The sequence below is a fragment of the Phoenix dactylifera genome, chromosome 7 (genome assembly GCF_051530095.1).
Source record: "Phoenix dactylifera cultivar Ajwa chromosome 7, Ajwa_hap1_PhDact_Kaust_v1.1, whole genome shotgun sequence".
Classification (NCBI taxonomy): Eukaryota; Viridiplantae; Streptophyta; class Magnoliopsida; order Arecales; family Arecaceae; genus Phoenix; species Phoenix dactylifera.
In genome coordinates this window covers 34,109,498-34,127,533 of record NC_143196.1, presented here as the reverse complement: position 1 = coordinate 34,127,533, position 18,036 = coordinate 34,109,498, and the positions used below count along the sequence as shown (strand labels likewise).

At 36.2% G+C, this 18,036-nt stretch overlaps 2 protein-coding genes across 3 annotated transcripts; both read left to right on the top strand.

The window, feature by feature from the left end:
- Nucleotides 1-6,499: 6,499 nt before the first annotated feature.
- On the top strand, nucleotides 6,500-13,690 carry LOC103701972 (proline-rich receptor-like protein kinase PERK8). Of its 2 annotated transcripts, XM_026802570.4 has the most exons (8): nucleotides 6,500-8,353; nucleotides 8,548-8,961; nucleotides 9,087-9,173; nucleotides 9,285-9,355; nucleotides 9,448-9,524; nucleotides 9,647-9,794; nucleotides 13,038-13,199; nucleotides 13,286-13,690. In XM_026802570.4, the coding sequence occupies exons 1-8, from the start codon at nucleotides 7,351-7,353 to the stop codon at nucleotides 13,484-13,486; spliced, it is 2,163 nt and encodes a 720-aa protein (XP_026658371.4). In that variant the 5' UTR covers nucleotides 6,500-7,350; the 3' UTR covers nucleotides 13,487-13,690. The 2 variants fall into 2 exon arrangements, with proteins under 2 accessions (XP_026658371.4, XP_089780660.1); XM_089924534.1 differs by having other exon boundaries at nucleotides 6,516-8,353; nucleotides 9,087-9,355.
- Nucleotides 13,691-13,816: 126 nt separating this feature from the next.
- LOC120110980 (uncharacterized) lies at nucleotides 13,817-17,783 on the top strand. The gene has a single exon (XM_039127067.3). It carries the CDS (start codon nucleotides 15,464-15,466, stop codon nucleotides 15,839-15,841), a length of 378 nt encoding a protein of 125 aa, XP_038982995.3. The 5' UTR covers nucleotides 13,817-15,463; the 3' UTR covers nucleotides 15,842-17,783.
- The last annotated feature ends 253 nt before the right edge of the window (nucleotides 17,784-18,036 follow it).

Genomic DNA, 18,036 nt, shown 5'->3' with positions numbered 1-18,036 from the left:
ATATATTCATATTCACACTCATTTTATTTAATAAATATAAATACGGATAGAATATAAATATTAGTTTGATGCAAAAACTAATATTCGTATTTATTTTAAATAGATATGAATATAAATTAGATACTAAAATATAGATATAAATAAGAAAATAAATCAGAAATTAAATTTTATAATTATAAAATTAAAAAAAATAAATGAAAAGTAAATTAAGTGAATAGTATGTACGTATGGTTGTTTATTTTTTAAAAAATTTATAGATGCTATATAAAATAAAATAGAAAATTATAAATAAAATCAAATACATACATACTTACATACATACATATATATATATATATATATATATATATATATATATATATATATATATATATATATATATATTATGGATATGGATATAGTTACGGATACTAATCGGATGCTTAAAATTTTATTCATGTTTGTTGGATAAATTCATATACAAAAATGAATATGAACGGATATTATCTAGTCCACCTTTATTCTCTTTCTAATATATGGCGAACAATATAAATCTTTGAGCAGGTATCTTTCAGATGCTTTATTTTTAAAATATAAATATCATGGCATTGGATATTATAATTTGCGAAGATGTTGAAATAGAAAGTTACGATACAAAAAAAAACAAACATAACAACATATGCAAATAACATATATTACTTGAAAATCCATCTTTTTGTTCCCATCATGCCGGTGGAAAAGAGGAGGGGTGCAAGATCTTCATCATCCAATTCTGATTATATCAAATCTATAGCCAAATCTTGACCCTCAATCCAATAAAATGGTTTTAAATTGCTCTCGACACAAACTTGAATTTTGACCCAATTTATTTATCAGTATTATTGATGAACCAAGAGAGAAGAACAGCTTAATGAAGAAGAAAAGATACGGATGGATAAATATTTATGTTTTTTTAAAGTTATGGAATTAATGAATTCCGTTGCTAAGAGAAACCCTATTCCGTTTTAATGTCTTGGTTTTCACTTTAAGATAGATACATTATAATACATCATAAAAATAGAAAACACCTTGAGATGATCTCACACAGGAGATTTTTGTTCGTGTATGGTTATCTCCAACATTCATAGCATTGAATACTAATAAGGCAATTGGTATTTTCTATGGATGAAAAGTAATTATATTATATCAAACTTCTGAGATAAATAAAAAGCTAAACAGCACCACTCCACCAATCCTGAAGTGCCACTAGGGATGGTGTTGTAAGTCAGAAGATGAGTAGCACTTACTCTTTCTTTGTTTCTTCTTCTTCTTCTTCTTCTTCTTCTTTTGATGAAAACGGCAATTCATATAGCTCTAACGTAAGTACATCCTGACAAGTCACAAGAAAGTAAAAATTATAATGAGGACGGTAAATCTACTACGGACTTTCTGTACTCTTTGAAGAGGGGGGGAGAGAGAGAGAGAGCGCAAACTACTGCCCTTGCCTAAATGTTCAAATCCATAACATCTAGTTGCCAAATACAGAGCTATAGCCCTAAAATAAGCCATCTGTCCTTATAGCAAGCAAGATTTAGATTGTGCTCGGTGTGGCTACCACACCACTCTTGCTTAAGCTTTTTGATACAGGAATATTGCATATGACATGGGATATGTTTTAAAATTCGTGCTAAAACAATGCCAAAAACGTAGCTCCTTTATTCTTTAAAAACAGTAATTTTATTTTTGACGCTCGCCATGAATCAATTCGTATCTGATACTGAAGATAAATTATAATTCTTTTTCTTAAGTCAACTTGCATCCTTTGATGCATTCACTTAATATGTGAAGGCAACTTTCACTTTGCTCTCTTTTTAGAGAGTGAGGGGGAAAAACAGATCAATGTTGCATATACAGCGCTATTCACGCGGCGGATATGGATTATTTATTATCTTATTTTTTTGGATAAATCATCACATTTGTTGTCATGATGTTGTTCTTCTAGACAATATAGAGATGTCATGAGGATAGTTTTTTTTCTTTCTCACTCTCTTTATTACAATTATCAAAATTATGCATAATCTCGTCCATTATAGCATGTACAATATTCTTAGATAGCACTACCAAATCATGAGATTCTACTATTGTATTATACTGTATCTGGTCAGTGTTTTTTCCATGACCAAAGAGCTTAACTTGTATATAGAGCACACTGCACATTGGTTGCTTTAAATAGAAGAAGCAATTCACTCTTTATAATATCTTCCAAGACTTCTCTCAGGTAAATATTTCATGTTATGGAGAAATGATACCTATTTGGATATCAAGAAGAAGTGAGAGGGGACAAAAAGTTTGGCACAGGGGAGTCTTTTCGTTCTACGTGAATCACGGCGGAAGATTTTAGAATAGGGCTGGTGCTGACGGTTGGTACGGGGGTTAAGAAATCAAAAACTTGGACATTTGGGGTCCCTGCGTTGCATGGACGTTCTTCACCCACATACGTCGTTGTCCAAAAACATGCAGACTCACTGTAGGTTGGTGGAGACAAACATCCAAACTAGCTTTCAACCGGCAAATACGAACGCTAGTCCATGCATCATTTTACATTCCCACGAACAAGTCCAATCGATGAGTTCTAGGCTTCATTCTGCCGTGCAGAACCTATTAAATTCAGTATGCATGGTAAGTATAGTTAGGTTGGTTCTGGTTGGATCTATATGTGTTTGACTTATTTTGTATCTAAAACCACTTTATACGTAAATGAGAATCTTTAAAAGAAAGTACAAATTATAGCCTTTAAACTATCATCTTATATGTCATGAATCACAATGACTTCTGTCAAGCTGGTTGTAGAAGATTTTCAACTTGGATGTATGGTCCATCATTTGTATTTTCTTTTTTATATTTTTATTAGAATTGAGAGGGGCTATTTTTCACCATCTTATATCAACACCATTCTTATATGAGTTAGCTGAAGCCTAAGGCCCTATGCTCGTGGAATAGAGTAAAAAACAGTGCACTATACCAATTAGCTTCATTAAGATTGTTAAAATCACCACTTATTTCAAAAACTTCAGCCGATAGAATGAGATAGATTTATTTATATATTTTATATTTTTTCACCCTCTCTCCATATGTGGGCTGGACTTTTTTTTTAATGGGTGAGCCCAACATTTAAAATTTTTTAATAATGGGGTTAAAGAGTGCGAGTTCGAACTTAGAATTTCTGTTCTAATACTATGTTAAAGTCACCACTTATCCTAAAAGTTTAAAATAATAGGATGAGATAAATTTATTTATATATTTTATATTTTCTTATACTCTTTCTCACATATGGGCCGGACTTTCCTTTAATAGATGAGCCCAACATGTAAAATTTTTGATAATAAGATTAAAGAGTACGAAGACAAGGTTCGAAGTCACGATCTCTGCTCTGATACCATGTTAAAATCACCACTTATTCCAAAAACATAAGCTAATAGAATGAGATAGATTTATTTATATATTTTATATTTTTTTATAAAGATGGAAAAATTATTTTCTACATTGTATGCACCATCTGGCCATGCATGGGACCAGTCAAACCACTCATTTCTATAAAGATGCATTAAGATGCATATTTGATAAATGAAGCTTACATAAACGAACGGTCATAATTGATGGGCATACAGCTTTATAGTGCATACGGTATAGAAAATAATTTTTTTTTGAGATGAATGCATCATAAATAGAGTCTATGCGATTGCGTGACGCAGCGAACTTCTTAGAATATAATTTCTTCGTCTAAGGGCTACACCATTCCAATCCAAACTCTATATTTGTATTTGTCTTCATAGGATAGAAATGCACGACAAAGATTCAACGAACGATGTCTTTAGAATGATTTAATGATTAAAAGGTGGCCAATTCTTTTTCCGAGTTGTTAAAACCAAAGGCAGGATAGCAAACAATTTCCTATAATTTATTACTGCAGATAATGATAGATTCTTCAACTCTAATGACATGGAAGGTGGTGGTGGGGACGCACCGCTCGTTTGGTCCACTGACAAAGCAAGCCCCTGAGAAAACGCGTAAGTTTGTGGGACCCACACGCTACCTCCTGACCGTCCACTTATTTAGGTCCATGGTCCATAGAGGATTTGTATTCTTTCACCATCGAAACAAGCAATCATTAAGTGCGTTGAAAGCTATTTTTAAGTACGCATTTTGGAGCCATTGCAGCTCCGTTCGTTAAGTAGGAGAAGGTTTCACATCTCAGCCAAGTTACTTCTGTTCTAAGATACTTGGATCCGAGTCGGATCGATTCAGGTTGGTGGGGTAGGTCCGATCCTGTCCCTTCTGTCAAAGATACACCATCACAGTATAAATAGTACGTTTGACTGGATTGCTTCTTTTATCGCGAAGCATTCTAGAAGAATTTTTTGGACCAACTTTTTATCTATTTTGACTACATTGAGCAATATTTTATTTTCTAATTTTATTGGATATGTTCATACTAGGCATGTATTATCCGTCTGCCTTATTAAAGAAAATAGCTGGTGGTAGCAATTTTATTCGTGTTTGAAATGATTGGATTCATTTACTTGACTTGATCCAATACTTGCCGTGTTCAAAAATAGTCAATGAGTAGGTCTATAAGATCCATGGATCCACATCTCTATGGTTGGTTTACATGATTAAACTTTCGATCGATCTATTTGATTTCACGAGCATTGCATCTTTTCTTGATCAAGCTTTGGCTCGAACTGATTCCTATTATTTGTACGATGATGCTTGATATGTTTTATTGCACTTGGTAGATATATTGTTCGATTATCGAAATTTTATCCAATCAATAAAGTGATCGATATTTATATATATATATATATTTGACGAGCCGATAAACACTATATAGCATTAGCCCTTGAAATCTACATGTTTCCGACCCATAACCAATTAGAAAAGGGTCAAGATTTATAGGCCATTTGATAAGCTAGGGCGGATGTAGTATCCAGGTCGGCAGCCTCTCTTCATTGCAATACCTTTCAAGTATGATGGTGAGGCCGTTGACCTATCGAAGTCCACGTTACTATTTAAAGGAAGTGTTAATTGATGGATATTAGAGCTTTTTTATGCATCTTTTAGGTAAAAGTAAATCTTATCTCTGTACATTGATCTCTAAAATAATAGATAGGATACAAATATTATTAAAATATTAGATTGTCGGTTTATAGAAGTCTCGACGTGGATGTGTATGCTGCTTTGACAAACTGAACAAATTTAAGCCTAAAAAACAGAGATTGGTTGACCGAGAGGCGATCATAACCCCATCTGCCTTTTTTAAGAGAAAGCAAAGTCCAGAAAGTAAGGAACTAATTGCCTCTTGAATTTGCCTAGTTTGAGGCCCACTCACACCTTTTCCAAAAGGTTACGAACCCTTTCTAGCTAGGGTTGCAAACATGTTATGATCCACCTAGCCAAGCCATGCTAGCTCGATTAATTTCAAGTAAAATTGTTTTTGAATTGCAGCTTGTCGGTTCCGATTCATGTTGTTAGATGTCGATCTAATGTTTGAGATATTTATCCCGCAATCTAGCTAAATTTCTTTTTATGTAAATCTTTTTTAGTATTTAATAAATAAGCACATGGATCTACATATACAAATGATTTTTGAAAATATTAAAATTATGTTATTTATCTATCTATTTATATTTTCAAATTAATTGCATCGAGCACAAGTGAGCTGCATAAATCTTAAACTCAACTAATCTATCTGAACAAGCTATATAAGTAGCTTAAGAGATAAATTTTGAAAAGATCAATATATTTAAAAATAAATACTATTTTTATACGTATTTAACTATTGAATTTAACATAAGTATTTTTTTACTAGCTTCAATTAAAAGTTTGAAGTACCAAACTCAGTAGCGACAGATGGCAACAGCAAGTAGAAAAGTAAAAAAGAAAATTTTTCTTCCAAGAAATATCGATCTAGGAGTTTAATTTGCAAGCTGATCAAGGAAGTATAGAAAAATAAAATGAAATAAAAGGAAAGTAGTAGGATTTATATGCTTATTTGAAACTTGTAAGTGTGTTAGGCATTTAGCCAGAAGCTATTACGTATTTTAAATATGGATGAAAAAGTATAGGAGGTAAGCCCACATCTCCTTCAAACAAAGGAAGAACAAGCATTTTGGATAAATCCTTTCTTCTATGGTTACACTTAATTGAAAATTCAGCAAAGTTGTCGGCTAATTATTTTTTAGAATAAATAAAATTAAGTATTACATCGTTATTTAAAATATATATTTTTTTATAAAGTATTATCTTATCATTAATTTTTTTTATTACTTATAAGATATTTTTATTTTTTGGTAAATCTTATTATTACTTAGAAATAGAATTGATCATGAGGCAGACTTGGAGCAAAAGAAAAAAAAAAAAAAATCAAATTTCAATTAGTCCCAGCCTAAAATTTGATTAAAAATAAATAAAATTTAGGCGCGAGGCCCGGAAGTGATCAGCGATACTTAGGGGTAATGTCTTATTACTTAGAAGATATTATTCTTCACGGTATGTAAGCAAGTCTTCTTTCTTCTCTCACCCTGGACAACCCAGAAGCTCATTGAGTCGTTGCCACGTTCCCGTCAAGAGCACCCAGGGAAGGAAGCAGGGAGTGGGAGAGGAGGTGGAGAAAAGGTAGCGAGGTGGGTCCCCTTTCTTCAGCTCTTGAAATTTTGACCTTTTTTATTGGCATTTGGTCGCCGTCAGGCTGGCAGCTTCGGGTTTATCTGCCTAGACTTTCTTGAGATCTTGGTTCCTCTCTAAAGTTTCCATTTTGGCGTGAATTTTCTGAAAAAGGTGGGATCTTGGGGAATTGTCCGGCAAAAAGTTGAGATTTTTGGGGTGAAGTGTTCGCCATCTTGCGTCTTGGAATGTGGTACTGAGTTTTTGTTGGAAGATTTGGGTTGTAGTTTTCAGCTTTGGGTTCTTGAAATCCGGGATTTTGGAGTTACAGTCAGGGAAAAGAACAGGTGGAAGTTTGAGATCCCAATAGAAAGTTTGATTTCATCAAATTTAGGAGATTTATCTGTTGTCGACTGGTCCTTTCTGGGAAAAAGTGAGGGTTTTTTAGGGGGGCTTTTAGATTTTTTTGATTTTTCCACCGATTTGGATTATATTTACAAAGAAAGGTGTATTTAGAAGTTCGATTCGGTGCCATAAAATGTCGAGGATCTGTGGGTGCTTCTGATCTTGAGATCTTGTGAAAAGGGAGGGAGCTTTGGAGTTTCTTTGTTTGTAAAATGAGAGAATTTTGATTTGGGCCATGGTGTCTTGAGTTCTTTAAAAGGGTTTATGGATCCCTTGGGATCTTAGTTCAAGGGGAGGAAGGAGGGGCTGAAACTTGGTGGAATTATGGCTTCCATTCCTCCACTTTCTCCATCAGTGCTCCCACCATTTACATCTGCCTCTGCTCCACCACCACCTTCTTCCACTTCTCCTCCTTCCGCTAGTTCTCCACCACCCAAAACTCTACCTGATGCCACCTCTGATCCACCGACATCATCGAATGCGCCGCCTCCGCCTACTTCCCCTCTCACCGGTTCCACTGCCCCTCCCCCTTCCCCGCCTCCATCTATTCCATCTTCCCCACCACCACCTTCATCCTCACCATCCCCACCCGCTTCCCCTCCAACCATCTCCACTTCTCCGCCGCCACCGATAGTGTCGTCGCCTCCACCTTCTGCTTCTCCCTCACCTCCAAAATTATCTCCTCCGCCACCACAAATAGTGTCGTCGCCTTCACCTACTTCTCCCTCACCTCCAACATTATCTCCGCCGCCGCCTCCTGCACCTTCCCCTCCACAAACTTCCGTGCCCTCATCACCTCCACAAACTCCTAATTCACCTCCACCATCTTCCCCCTCCCCGCCACCATCAGATTTATCTCCACCACCATCATCGGGTAAACCACCCAAGAATTCACCTCCTCCTTCTGATCCATCAGCACCACCACCGAAAAGCCCGCCACCTTCCACTCCTTCTACCCCTTCTCCTCCTCCTAACAATTCAAGTGGTGCAATTCCATCTGCCCCAGCTTCACCCTCCATTCCTGCTCCTGCTGGTCGTCTACCCTTACCCTCTCCCACCACTCCAGAGAATCCAGCCGCTCCAATTATCCCAAGTCCCAACAAGTCATCCAATCCGAGTTCAGATTTATCAAATGGGGGCGGCAGCTCCGGAGGAGGTGGTGGGATTAAGGCCAGTACTGCAATACCTATTGCTGTGGTATCAGCTATTGTGATGCTTAGTTTAGTAGGAGTAGCTTTGTGGTTCATGAGGAAGCGTAAAAAGCGGGATGGTGGATATAATTCAGGCCTTTTCCTACCCTCACAGTTTGCATCTTCACAAATGTCAGGTAACACCTAAAACTTTCCTAAGTCATTTTTTAGCATTTTGTTTGACCGTTGTTCTATAATTTATTTGTGAGTCACAATCCTTCTCATGAAGAAATGCTCATAGTATTGTTAAAAAAATTACCAAGAAATATTTATATGTATTATTATGCCATTATGGTCATTTAGTTAACAATGCTTACTTTTTTCTTTGTAGATTCATCCTATCCAAGATCCCCATCAGCTCCTCTAGTATCTCACCATAGTACTGGAAGTCAAGGAGTGTACATGAATTCACCATCTGAAGCAGGGTTGGGCAATTCAAAATCATGGTTCACATATAAAGAACTATATGAGATAACCAATGGCTTCTCAAGTCAGAATATTTTAGGCGAGGGTGGATTTGGTTGTGTTTACAAAGGATGCTTACCAGATGGAAGAGAAGTGGCTGTGAAACAACTCAAAGTTGGTGGGGGACAGGGTGAGCGTGAGTTCAAGGCTGAAGTTGAGATTATCAGCCGCGTGCACCACCGCCATTTGGTTTCACTTGTAGGGTACTGCATCGCAGAGAACCAAAGATTACTTGTCTATGATTATGTGCCTAACAATACACTTCATTATCATCTTCATGGTAAGATACAGCCCTTTCAGTGTACTCCTTTTACAAAAGTAACTGATCCTTGTTTGAGAGTGATGGAATTGTCAGTTTTCAAATTATGTGAAGCGCTTTTGTTGATTATGAATTTGCATTTGCAGGGGAAGGAAGGCCAGTTGTGGATTGGGCAACCAGGGTTAAGGTTGCAGCTGGTGCAGCTCGTGGAATAGCATACCTGCATGAAGATTGTAAAATTTCCCTCTATGTGCTTTCAACATATTTGCCATCAAGAATATACACATTTATTTTCCTCGGTCACTTGTTTATTTCTCTTGCTCTTTTTATTGTTTTTTTGTCAGGCCATCCACGAATAATTCATAGAGATATAAAGTCCTCGAATATTCTATTGGATAACAACTTTGAAGCTCAGGTAGCCTCAATATAACTGGGATATGTGAAATATATTCTCGATACCCACCATACTTTTGTTAGCCTTGTGATTAACTCATATTTATGACTTAGGTTTCTGACTTTGGGCTTGCAAGGTTAGCTCTGGACGCTTGTACACATGTTACTACACGTGTAATGGGAACATTTGGGTAGGTGAACCACATACAATGGTGTTTTCTATATGTGATGGATATAGGGCCTCATAAAGGTTTGATCTGAATTCTATGATGCTTTTGGCTTAGGACAAACTGAATTGATTTTGTCATTGCAGATATTTGGCTCCAGAGTATGCATCATCTGGCAAGTTGACTGAGAAATCTGATGTTTATTCTTTTGGGGTTGTGCTCCTTGAGCTTATTACTGGACGAAAGCCTGTTGATTCATCACAGCCCTTGGGTGATGAGAGCCTTGTTGAGTGGGTAAGCTATAATGGTGTCCCATTCCTCTTGCAAATTCATTACAGTAGCTCAAAACAGCTGGGGTTTTAATATAGATAATTCACATTTTACAAGGAAGCATGCAATTTTCAGATGTATCTAGGAATATGCTTTGAGTGAGCAAGCCAGGTTTTGTCATCTGATTGAATTTAGAATACATGTTTGATATCTTTAGCTTATATCAAGGCACTGAAAGAAGATGGAATTAAAACTTCATGCTGGATTTCTTATTGAGAGTGTGGTTAAAAAGTATTGACATTATCATACCATATTGTATCAACACATTGTGCTGCGGCTTCATTTTCGAGAAATATGGTGGCAATGCCACGGCTAACGTTTGAACCCTAGGCCTTTTGCTTGACAAGCTCTTGGGAGACAGCTGCCAACCACTGGACTGAAGTCATGTTGCCTTGTGCCGTGGCTTCATGATCCCTTGAAATCCATATACTCAATACAATCATATTTTCAATATGTTTGCACATAAGTTTTATTTGTGATTTGATCCTAATTAATGTGATCTAGCATTAATTAATATGTCTTTTGTCCCTCATTCCCCTGCCTCTCTCTCACCATTTATGTCTTATTCTGTCAAACAAGTGTCGGTCTTTCACTTAGATATAATTTGATTTTTTTAGTTCTTCACAGTGTTACCCTTTGAAAGATTTGCACTACAAAGTTTCAGCAGGTCAGCAAGCTCATGTTGGATAAATCTCTTCCTCGGACCTAGAAGAAATTTCATAAATTCTATTAGTTTGAGAGATGACATTAAACTGATGTGATGTGGATTTCAAAATGTCAGTAAAAGCAGAAAGCAGCAGGATTCTTGTCTGATTAGACTGACATATTGTTTCCTTGGCACCAAAAACTGAAAAGAGTTTGCCTCATGGTCCCCGTAATACCAAGTTCTTTTGACAGCAAGTTCAATTCAACAAGAACAATGGGAGATATTACTGGACCATGAAAGCATCGATCTCCTTGTTTTGGAGACTATACTGCTACGCTCTAGAAATATGTGATAGGTTGCAATCTTTTAATGGCCAATTATTTTTTCAGAAGATTTGAAAATAGGCATGAGCTGTTCAGATTGCTTCATTAGTGTTCTAGCCTCTTTGATGCTTGAGTTGGTAGATATTTTTGTTGAGCATCATCTATGTGTTATAGCTTCATGATTATTGCTCGCCATATTGAAGATTAATTCCTCTTCTACAAATACAAAATGCTTAATAGATGGTGAACAAAAACTTTTGTAATGTCAACATCCAGTCATAATGAGAATGAGGATCACCTTTTCTCAAACCCCCTAATTTAGGAGGCACATGCAGATGATTTTTTTTAAAAATATCTTTTTTCCTTTCTACACACAGTTGGCTATGCATAACCATTATGTATCAGCTTCTGAACTCTTTAGACATTTTTTATCCCTAGGTCCTCACTGAAAGGCTTTTCCACACACGTCTCTCAGTCTCAACTGTCTTACATGTCTAATGTTTTAGGAAACGTTGGATCCTAGCCCAAACTTATCTAAGAACTTTCAATTCGAAGTTCCTACTATTTTATAGACAGGCATCTACTCTGCCGCCACATATACAAACAAGTACAGATCCTTCAAATTGCATGCCATGCCAACTTCCAGTTCACATATATTAGATAGTGACTTCGAAGATATGTTGCATACTTAGTTTATCTTATTTTAAAAAATTAAATGAAAAGATTCTAGTTACTTACTGGAAGCACTTGGGATATTTTTCTGATACATTTGGGGATAAGGGTGAGGGCTTTCTTTTTATTTGATGAATGTTGACCTTTCAATGATGGATGATTAATTTTAGAGCTTGTGATGTTACATTGTGGTACAGAATACAGATTTTTGTCTCTATATTCAAGTGAGGACTAAGTGATGCATTTTGTCGATATTAATGTTATTGTATGAAATATGGACATGTATTATGATTAATCATTATGCTTTATGGATGTTTTTTTCACACACACACACACACACACATATCCAGAAATATATATTTATATATTGTTCTACCCCATCCATTTTGTAGCATATTTTTTCAAGATTTACTGTATCAGCTTATTTATATCATCATATGTCCATATTTCATATCGTGTTTCATTGGCCATGAGGTCACTGAGGCCAGTTTTGTTCCTGGATAACCACCAGTTAATGGTTATCCATTTAGCTAACCAAACACCACTACTTTTTGGGTGGTTAAGCTCAATGCCTGCTTACCTAGATAACCTTTTTAAAGATATTTTAGAGGGTAGGAGAAATAACTTTAACCATCTAGTAAGCCCTCTCTCCTCATTTTTTCTTTGTTTTACCTTCTCTCACCTTTAACCTTTCTTTCTTGCTACCTTTTCTTTGTCCATATAACCCAAAAAGTGGCGCTTAATCACTTAACCCATGCTTTTTCTAACCAAACAACATTTGTTCATCTCAGCAAAAAGGTATAGTTAATTGAGAAAAAGCCAAACAATGCTTTTTTTCAGCTTCATTGTTAACTGGTTAAGTTGCGGATACCACCACATGGTTAGCTGTTGAGGAATGAAGCTGGGCCTAATGAACTTATCACAATTATGAACTAACCTTATGAGTTATGACTTATGGCCATGTAATAAAAAAAAAGAGTACGATTTGGAGTTTGAGATGTGAAATACTATCAAGTAAGGCAGCTTATCTGATGTAACGGTGTCCTTCTTTGAGATGGAGCTCATAATAGAGAATGAATAGACTTTTCTCCTGTGTATGATCGAGATTGGACATTTTGTATGTATTGGACAACGAAAACCATATCACTGGTTTGAAACCTGACACCTATAGCTCAGGCTCCACCTCCTGCGTGAGAGCACTGCAGTGTTTTTAGGCTTTTAGCTATGTAACATCATAAATTTTGCATGGATAAAGTTTTTTTTTTAAATATCTTTTGTCTTCCTAAGCAACAAAGTTTTTGAGTAAACTACTAGACAATATGGTCGGGATCTTGTAAACTGAACAAATCTGTGGAAGCACATCATGTGAAAAATCTGACACCTATTCTCCACTCCAACGGAAATACTGCTCATCGATTGTCCTGCCCAAACATGTTATTTTTCATTTCCACTGTGGATTACTTGGATAGTAATCTACTTTCATCAGATTCTCTAACTTGTGCTTTGTTATATCATTTTTCAAAATGATAATCTCTGGCTTAATTAACTGCAAACTTGATATTCCAGGCACGACCGTTGCTTAGCCATGCACTTGAAACGGGAGAGTTTGAAGAATTATCCGATCCTAGGCTTGGAAATAACTATAACCAAATTGAGATGTTTCGTATGATTGAAGCAGCAGCAGCATGTGTCCGTCATTCGGCAGCAATGAGGCCTCGAATGAGTAAGGTAAACAACAGAAGAAAAAAAATCTCATTGCGAAAAGAACTTCATCAATTTTCTTCATGCTATTTTAATCTAGTCTTATCTCTCAGGTGGTGAGAGTTCTTGATAGCTTAGCCGACATTGACCTTAGCAATGGTCTGAAACCGGGTCAAAGCGAACTCTTCAATGCGCCACAATCATCAGAAATCAGACTATTTCGGCGGATGGCATTTGGAAGCCCGGATTACAGCACTGATTTCAGCCAAACTAGTTTCAGCCAAGCTAGTTGGAAGAGTCGATCGGAGTTGTAAATAGGTTACTCTTTGGCCTTCACGGTGTGACCTTTTTCCCCCCTTTTCTCTTTTTGTGTAGTTATTCTTTTATACAGAAACGGAGATGGATGCCTTATGGATTTGTTCCCTATTCTTTCTATAGTGAAACGAATTTTTGGGTTTTGAATTTTTCATACAGCCAGGCACTATTAATGATTCTATATGTAATTTGTTCTCCTTCAATTCTTTATACTGTCATTCTGAAAGTTGAAGTATTACAAACTGCAGTTGCCAGAACTTGAACTGAATAATAGTGTTGGGATCAAGGTCTGTCATACCGGTACCGGTTGGCGTATCGGTGGCAGTCCGGACCGGTATATACTGGTTCCATATCGGTTCTCCAATGATAAGTTATCGGTACCGGATTCCACACTGATCCGGTACCGGTCCTAGGACGGACCGGTACATACCGACCTGTACCGGCTGGTACGGACTGCTACGGTGGAGTATGATTGGGAGCTTATGACTTTACTGAGCCCTTGGTGTTTCAGTAAAACAGTTCCAACTTTGGCGGCATGAGAATTTTCAGCAATATCAGAGGCTTAAGTGAAATTTAGTGTTTTATCAAAAGTTTGAATGACGTTTATGCAAAAAAGATCCCTTTAACAATTAGTTTCTCTAGCATCTTTTGATAACATCATCATTTTCATTTGGCATTCACTCCTTGCAAGACTTTTGAGAATTTTCACTTGTTACAATAAGACCTGTCACCGCACTCCTGTTTTACTTGATATTATTTCTGCAATTCATGTTCTGCTTGAGAACTTGATCGTTGCCTCAAAATATGAATGTGGCTTCAAATAATCATTTTTTCTCCTTCTCAAGATCTCAAAGTGCATAACAGTAAAGATCCATCCTGTCATCAACTTGCTTTCATAAATTTCTGGAGACTTGATTTCAAGTTCACATGCGAACGTATAAATCGCCGACATAGCTTTTGGGTTCGATGTTCTTTTTTATTGACTACAATTGTTGGATATCTAGCCTGCATGTTTGTCTTCCTTGCATGATTATTGCTAGCCTGCGAGCCTAAAGTCTCATTTCTGAGATTCCTGCAATCATCCCTCATTTGACATTTGTTGTGTCCAGTAATGCACTTCAGTGACCCATCATCAACATGGATCCTTCATTAGAAGTCACATAACATCAATTGCTGTTTTTGCCACTGCAACCAAGTCCCTTTAGCAAGAAAGCCAAAACCAATTACTCGGACCTAGCCATGATTGTTGTGGTTGGGATTCCCACCTGATGCTAACACCATATTTCGCAGGTTGCCAACCTGACCTGATTACACTAGTTACTGGGCAAGTGGGTTCATTTTCAGGTCAGATTACATTAAAGTTAGGTATTTTATTAGTTGGATTGTGCTAGGTTTATATTTACTTGGCCTAACTCACCCAAGATCACCCCATAGAGCTCTTGCAGTCCTGCGCAACAACGCCACGGTCGGCATGACCTTTCATTATCAAATTTGACAGCATAAGTTTACACCAAGCATGTCAAAATGTGGAGAGGAAATCTTGTTTTTTGCAAACTCAAATCTAATGGTTAGCTTAGTACGATCTCATGTCTTCTTTGATCTATTAGTTAAACTAAACCGTTAATGACATCTTTGAAGCTTAAGGAAACATTCCTCATATTTATATTATCCACACTCATTATTTTTTTTTTCTTTCTTTTTGGGATCTATTAGTGATGTCCACACCCAACATTCCAGATGACAAACAGGTTGGCTTAAAAGAGTCAAATAAAGCAATACCTTTTTTTTCTTCAAATAAAGCAATGCTTGAAGCCGTGCTTCTCTCTCTTAAGTCACTTCCACGACAAGCCATTATGCTTCAACAAGTTGTGTTCCTTGTTGCACCACCTTAACACTTTTTAAGCAATTGCTTTCCATCAATCCCCTCCTCTCTTCCTCTTTCTCTTTTCTTGCTCTCCTTCAATCTCCCAGAACCAATGTCCGACACCCTGGAAGACTGCAGCCTATTCGCTGTGGATTGCATGGTGGTATGCTGTTGCTGCCCTTGTTTGCTCCTCCAAATCACGGTGTTCCTCTTCATCAGATTACCGCAGAGAATGGCAGTGAAGTCGAAGAAGATCGTGCTGCGAAAGCTCCGAAAGAGACTGAAGAAATATGAATATGTGATTGGAGAGAGCGACGACTTGGAGAGAGGAGAGGCATTAGGAGTTCAAGGAGTGAATGATGTTATTATTGAAGGGAAGAGTTGGGTTGGTGATAGGAGTTCTTTCTTGGAATCTGAGAAGATGTGGGAGGAGTTTGTTGAGGAAGAAGGTCTGTTCTGGTTTGGCAGCTTTTGGGGCACAGAAAGTTGATGTCAGATTGGCTTTGTTTTCATGTACATGAAGCTATTCCAAATCTATTTATATGAATGAATCCTTTGCGACGCCAACTCCAATTTGTAATTCACTGCTTGAGTCAATTTAGAAATGCAGGGCATTCGAAGTCGAAGAATTTTCTGATGCTTTTATGATCTTGGTGGCACAATAAGTTTGAGTTTTTTTGGTGAGACCAGGACATGGCTCAGGAGCATGATGAGGTGCAAGTGTGGCATGCTCAGGCATCGTTCAGGTGCGTGGTTGGGTTCAAGTTTAGGCTTTCTTAGAATCTATGAAGGCTCAACTATAATAGCTTTTTGAATGTGGGGCTGAGGATGGTGGCAGGCTCTTGCAACAGCTAAATTGCCATGCAGGTAAAAAGGGAGGGTGAGTTGGGTAAACTAGATGTAGGAAATGAGCTTGAATCTAATCCATGTAAAGAGAGAGAGAGAGGGGAAAAAAAAAATATAAAGGACAGCTCAAGATTGTCACAAGAGATTAAATTGGATGTACATCATGGACTTGAAGGGGGAATAGTCTTTTTATCTGTAATTGCATACTAGCATAGTGCACATGCCATGCCCATGAAGAATCTGTCGATCGATATGCTAGCTTGTGAAGAATAATTAGATCGCAACAAATATTAGATATGTCAATCAATTTCTATAAGCATGGTCTAATATGTTTCAATATCTGTCAAGTGCAAAGAAACTATTTACATGAAAATGAGTATGATTTTGCTCTAAATTTTAGAATTCAACAACCAATTTGTAAAGATATGTGCCAAATTGGACCTCATTCAACCATCTTATTTCTTTAAGATATTATATCTTAATCCTATATGCCCTAGTCAAGTTGAGGAAATATGATCTCTAAATTATAAACTATTATCATGATAATCACCATTAGACTCCCACTTCTCAATAATCTCTCTCTCCCTCTCTCTATGTTTTTTTTTGGTTGAAATTCTCTTAGGCATCACACTTTTCGCGATCTCTTCGGAAAAACTTGCATGTTTAGTCTTTAGGAAAAATGATGGGCATGCAAATTTTAGGATTTAAACTTGGAAGAACATTGCAATACTTGTGTTGAGGAGAGGGATGCAATTATATATGTTTCAGTAGTGTTTATGCTGTCTTAAGATTAGTAACATGGATAATGTTTGTCTCCATTCATAAGCACAATTTGATAGAAATATAATATGAATATCCACTTAGCACTGTCATTAGTTGCCTGCAGTTGCACCAACATAACAAATGAGCTAATTATCTACTAAAATGTTGACAGAAGCATGCATTTTTTATGACAAATCATCTGTAATGTTGCTATGTTAATGATCTTACGTGTCGTTATAATTGAGAAAAACTGATATAATGCAATTTTTTTTATTTTATAAGAATTAAGAAGAGTCTATAAGCTATTCTATTTTTCAAAGTTCGAGCAACTTGCAACTCTTTTTTCTTCTCAAGAAAATGGTGACAAAACTTGTAGTCGTCGAGGACATGGGAAAGATGTCTCCTCAAGAAAAAGAGCTCATATTAGTCAAATACCAATGATTAAAGGTAATGGAAAAGCAACCGCATTACCCAACGCATTCTAAAACCAAAAGAGGCTAACAGTCTAGGGAGAGGTGAAAAAAACAAAAAAAATATTACACAAGGCATTAGAAAACCAAAAGCGGCTAATTTTTCAAGTCGATTTATTTTCATTTAGAATTTATTTGATTTGCGGGAGAAGAAGAAGAAAAAGCATGATCAACAAAAAAAAAAAAAATAAAGTAGTTTTTTCATGAGAATAAAATTATTATATTTAAAAAAAGTTATATGAGATACGAAAAGGTTTAATATTTATTAGCTGAAAATTATTTTTTTCAAATATTTTTTTAAGATAAAATAGAATAATTTTTTTATTAAAAATATGATAAGTATTTTATATAATTTTTTCAAGAAAGCACACTATTTTTTCATAATGAATCAAACATGCAATATTTTTCTTTCGAATATTATTTATATTTTTAGAAAATATTTTAGTAAAAAAATATTTTTCGAACCAATTGAGTCCTAATAAAGCCTTTCGAACCAATTGGCTTTTCTGGCTCAAGCCTTTCATCATGCTTTTTAAGAGAGAAATGCGTTTCATGATACTTTTTAAAAAGATCAAAACAAAAAGAAAATATACAAAAAAATCCAATT

Bases quoted from the DNA above. Each gene is read 5' to 3' on its own strand.
- LOC103701972 (XM_089924534.1), top strand. From the start codon at position 7,351: ATGGCTTCCATTCCTCCACTTTCTCCATCAGTGCTCCCACCATTTACA. The intron at 8,354-8,547 runs GTAACACCTAAA...TTTTCTTTGTAG, and splicing joins TGCATCTTCACAAATGTCAG to ATTCATCCTATCCAAGATCC. The intron at 9,525-9,646 runs GTAGGTGAACCA...TTGTCATTGCAG, and splicing joins CGTGTAATGGGAACATTTGG to ATATTTGGCTCCAGAGTATG.
- LOC120110980 (XM_039127067.3), top strand. From the start codon at position 15,464: ATGTCCGACACCCTGGAAGACTGCAGCCTATTCGCTGTGGATTGCATG.